The 4,836-nt window shown below is 44.6% G+C and overlaps 1 protein-coding gene across 1 annotated transcript; it reads left to right on the top strand.

The window, feature by feature from the left end:
- Positions 1–602: 602 nt before the first annotated feature.
- On the top strand, positions 603–3,874 carry LOC107740065 (interferon regulatory factor 2-binding protein 2-B). Its single transcript, XM_016552342.1, has 2 exons — positions 603–1,322; positions 2,462–3,874. Exons 1-2 carry the CDS (start codon positions 614–616, stop codon positions 3,208–3,210), a joined length of 1,458 nt encoding a protein of 485 aa, XP_016407828.1. The 5' UTR covers positions 603–613; the 3' UTR covers positions 3,211–3,874.
- Positions 3,875–4,836: the final 962 nt, after the last annotated feature.

Raw genomic sequence — 4,836 nt, 5'->3', positions numbered from 1 at the left:
GTAATTGGGACTTTTTTTCCTTCATCTCAATGGTAAAATGTGTCCCAATTTACCTGAATTAACCTTAAGTACTGTTGTTTGTGAGGTTTTTCCCCACACAACGTTACTTGAGAATGATTACATTGTTTTATAGATATTATCAAAGACTACCAGGACAGTAGGCTAATTTATATATTTAGGACTTAACTGTACTTGATATTCTGTTTGATCAAATATTCCATCTTTAAAAACGTGTGAGTTCAACATTTTATCCAAAATATTAACACATGTATGATTAGGGAATGTAGTGCACAGTAGGAAACCCAATCGATCTTTCTGTCAGAGAATGAAATATGTGATATAATTCGTTTACTTTACTAATCTAACGTTTTAATTACATTTCTATTGCTGGCGTAGCACGGCGGACGCAGCTCCGTCGTGAATACACACTATCTGATACGTTTTGCCCCTTTTTGTCGATGTTTTTGATCGCTCTTCGACGCCACGCTGTCTTCGAGGAGGGAGCGCAGCGCGCATGCGCAGACCGCGGTGTCGAAGAATCAAGTAAATAGAAGCCGCGCGGTGACGTCACCGCTCCCACACCGAGAGCTCGCGGGCTGCAGATCTGCCCCGCATGCCGTGGGCGATGATCTGGGATTTTACCGAGCCCGTGTGCCGCGGATGCGTCAACTACGAAGGAGCGGACCGTATCGAGTTCGTGATAGAGACCGCGCGGCAGCTGAAACGCGCGCACGGATTCCAGGAGGGCAGATCACCGGGACCGGTGGGCAAACCGGGGAAGGACATCCAGCCCATGAACCACACGGAACCGGGATCGCGTCCTCCGCAGCCGCTGGATCGCTACTCGCTCGCGTCGGACAGACCCCCTAGATTGGGTCCGGAGTACCAGGCGGGACGGCAGGCGAACGGGATCCCGGTGCCAAACGGGTTTTCAAAGCCCGACGAGCCCCCGGAGCTGAACCGCCAGAGCCCGAACCCGCGTCGCACCGGCGCCGTGCCTCCTAACCTGGTTCCGCTGGTCAACGGGAGCATGCCGCCGGTGCATGCGCTTAACGGGAGATCCATGCAGATGGGGATCCCCCCCGGTGCTTTGGCGGCGGAGCATGTGGGCAAGCGTGCGGACGACATGAAGGACAAACACCGCGCCGACAGCATGAGCGACCCGAGCGACGGACACAAGCGACTCGAGGACTGGACGCAGAAGGGCAAGACGGTCCGGGAGCTGATGACGCTGCAGAGCTTCGACCCCCGGTTCAAGAAGGAGCATGCACCGCTCCCGCACAGGATGGGATACGAGAGCAGCTCCAGTGCCTTAAAAACAGGTACTGATCATTGCTTTCAAGCTGCACATCATCCGGATGTAATCTCATGCATGCACGTAGTTTTTAGAATAAATATTTTAGACATCCATGCATGCATTTTGCATCTATACATCATTAGTCAACATTTAGAGTAGTTTAAAACATCAGAGCATGCTTTTGAACTCTACATTCTTAACTGTTGTATCTTTAAAATAATGCTACAAAAACTCACAGTCGCGTTCATGCATGCATTTGGCTTTCAAAACATCAAAACGTGCTTTTAAACTCTAGATTTTGTGTGTGGCGTTCAATCTTTGGAATAATTTGAGATGTCAAAACATGCTCCGGATTATTCACAATCGTATTTATTCATGCATTCGCCAGAGCATGCTTTTAAACTCCAGTTTTTGTGTGCACGCTCTTATTTTTAACTGTGTGCAACATATAGAATGATGTCAAAACTCTATTTATACACGCATTTAAGTTTTAAAGCATGCTTTTAAGCTGTAGATTTGCATTTTTTTAAACCGGATTCAATATTAAGAATGATCTGAGATGTCAAAGCATGCTGTATTATTTTTTATTTACTCATGCATTTGTGTTTAAAACATCAGAGCATGATTTCAAGCTCTACATATTGTGTCCACATTGCTATTTAATCATTCTTTAGAATAATTTGGGACGTGCTGTAAAACTCCAGATTATTCACAATCTTATTTACCCATGCATTTGGTGTTTAAAACATCAGAGCATGCTTTTAAACTCCAGATTTTTTTTTTTTTTTTTTTAACTGGAACCGGTATTTAAAATAATTTGAGATGTCAAAACGTGCTGTGAAAACATGCATTTGTCTAAAACATCAGAGCATGCTTTTAAACTCTAAATCATGCATCTTGATTTCTTTTAGTTTATTATTTTGTACTTGCATTCATCAAAGCATGCTTAAAACTCTCTAGATTGTGCATTCGTAATGTTTAGAAGCGTAACAGATGCACTTCGCTGCCATTTCATCACCCGGTGGTCGGCGCATGGCACATTTCGTCTGGAGCCAGAAAATAGTGCCAACAGCAGGTCATGCATGAAGCGCTGTACTAGTGAAGGGCTGTTTAGTCGAGTATTGCGTCTCTAAGTCAAGTGTTTATCTCTCTCTCTCCATGCAGACCGCGGTAAGCACTCTCGGGGAATTAAAAGGAAACCCTCTCCCGAGCCGGACGGGGAGGGCAGCGCCGCCAAGCTCAACGGCGAGGGTCAGCCGTGGTTGCCGTCTCCAGCCGAGGTGCTCAAGATGCCCTCCGCGGCCCTGCCGGGATTCGTTGCCGCTCCTCCCTCGACGATCTCCCCGCATTCGCGCACCACCCCGCCAGAGGCGGCCACCGCCGCGCAGAACGGCCAGTCACCGATGGCCGCGCTAATTTTGGCCGCGGACAACGCTGGAACCGGCTCGCCTAAAGACGCCAGCAACCAGGTGCACTCCACGACCTCGTCAGCCACGGGACGGCGCAACAGCGGAAGCCCGCAATCGCCCTCAGCCGGACAAAGGCGGCTCACGCTGGGAACGTCAGGAACGGCGACCGCGCACATCCCAGGCATGGACCCGCAGGCCGGGCATCCGCAGAGCATTCCCGATTCCTCAGTGCCACCCGGAAGCGTGCCGTTGTGCTGCACCCTGTGCCACGAGCGTCTCGAGGACACACATTTCGTCCAGTGCCCATCCGTGCCGTCGCACAAGTTCTGTTTCCCGTGTTCCCGCGAGAGCATCAAACAGCAGGGGGCGACGGGAGAGGTTTACTGCCCGAGTGGCGAGAAATGCCCGCTTGTTGGTTCCAACGTACCCTGGGCGTTCATGCAGGGCGAAATAGCCACCATATTGGCTGGGGACGTAAAGGTTAAAAAGGAGCGGGACCCTTGATTTAGCTTTTTTCGCGCATAAAATACACCAATCATATTGCATACCATCCAATAAGCACTTGGCAAGAACTGAAACGCTTTTAGCTGTATTGTATGCACTTGTTTAAAAATTGCCAAATACAATTTCTGACCTTGTAATACCAATCTGACGTGTCTGTGGTTGACTTATTGTCTGCCCTCGCTGAATCATACGACGCTCAATGAGTGCGAAAAGGGAACTAAACAAACGCAAGCGGCAGCTTGGGAGATTTTGTCCTGGTGCATGCTGGGAGTTCATCGCCTCAGTAATGGTAAACAATATCACGACTATTTGCAAAGATAAAGTAACCAGAGAATGCTTGAATTTGGAAGAGTATCTGTTTTTTTCTCCTCTAACATGCACGCTGTGACTTGTATGGCACATTGTTTTCTGCCTCCATGTGGAGTAACCTAACGCTGCGTGCAAGACGACACTCCAGGTCTATTTTTACTCGCATGCGGTGCCTTGAGGAGCTCGTAAACAATCTTTCCTTTGGCCTTTTTTGGTGGATAAAGACCTGCAACGTTAAAATTCACAGCTGCGTTAGGATGCTCTCCAGGAGCAGATGGGGCATTTTAGCATCAGAAAAGGCACTTAGTTAACATAAACTAACAATAAAACACTTCTAAAGCATGTATTAATCAGAGTTGAATGTAAATTCCAATATTTACTAATACATTCAACACATTAAGTTGATTATTTACATGTTATTTATGAACTACTAAATGTATTTTTATTAACTAACATTAACAAAGATTAATAAATACTAACTAATGTATTGCTCATCGTTAGTCGATGGATTAACTAATGGAAACGAGTAATTTTGATCATTGCTTGTGCATAATTTAGTAGGGTAACACTTAACAACATGGTCTAGGTAGCTAAAACTAACATTAACTTAAAATGAGCTTACATTTGTTACAGTATTTAGTCTTTTAAATAATATTAACAGACAAAATATAAAATTTAATAATGTATTAGTGATTTGAAATGTACAACTAAGATTAATACCTGCTTCAAAGGTATTTGTCATTGTTAACTAACGTAGTTAACTAATGTTAACAAATGGAAAGACTATTTTTTAGTCTTGCACTAATCGGCTTTTGTTGGATTTAATGAGAACAATCAAATTGAACTGTTCAAATTCATTAATTATTGTCATTTTCAAAATGTAACTATATATACAACAGATTAAGTTAATGTTATTTAAATGTCATGTATGAACTAACAATGAACAGTTGTATTTTCATTTACTAACATTAGAAAAAAAAACATGGATAAATATTGTATTGCTCATTGTTAGTTAATGCATTAACTAATGTTAACTAATGGAAACACTTGAGCTTGTTTTCCAGTCTTGCACTAATCGGCTTTTGTTAAGGTTTAATCAAATTGAACTGTTCAAACTCATTAATTATGTTGCAGGCTTAAGCCGTCGAGCTGTAGCGTATGCTTAATAAAATGTGTCGGATCACGTGGTCGCTGTGCTGGAATTCCTGAGTCACGCTCGGTCGTCCCGCCTCTCTCTTCACTGTTCTCACACAGCACTCAAATGAATGGAGATCTGTTCTTACACAAGTCACATGTACTCCGGTTAACCCTTTCACA

Source organism: Sinocyclocheilus rhinocerous, unplaced genomic scaffold (genome assembly GCF_001515625.1).
Source record: "Sinocyclocheilus rhinocerous isolate Xijiao unplaced genomic scaffold, SAMN03320098_v1.1 scaffold1186, whole genome shotgun sequence".
NCBI lineage: Eukaryota > Metazoa > Chordata > Actinopteri > Cypriniformes > Cyprinidae > Sinocyclocheilus > Sinocyclocheilus rhinocerous.
Note: the sequence above shows the minus strand (reverse complement) of the source record. Positions and strands in the feature narration are given on the sequence as shown.

What these genes read in the sequence shown, in the direction of transcription:
- LOC107740065 (XM_016552342.1), top strand. Translation starts at nt 614, where the DNA reads ATGCCGTGGGCGATGATCTGGGATTTTACCGAGCCCGTGTGCCGCGGA. An exon ending in CTCCAGTGCCTTAAAAACAG is followed by an intron (nt 1,323 to 2,461) that starts GTACTGATCATT and finishes CTCTCCATGCAG; the next exon opens with ACCGCGGTAAGCACTCTCGG.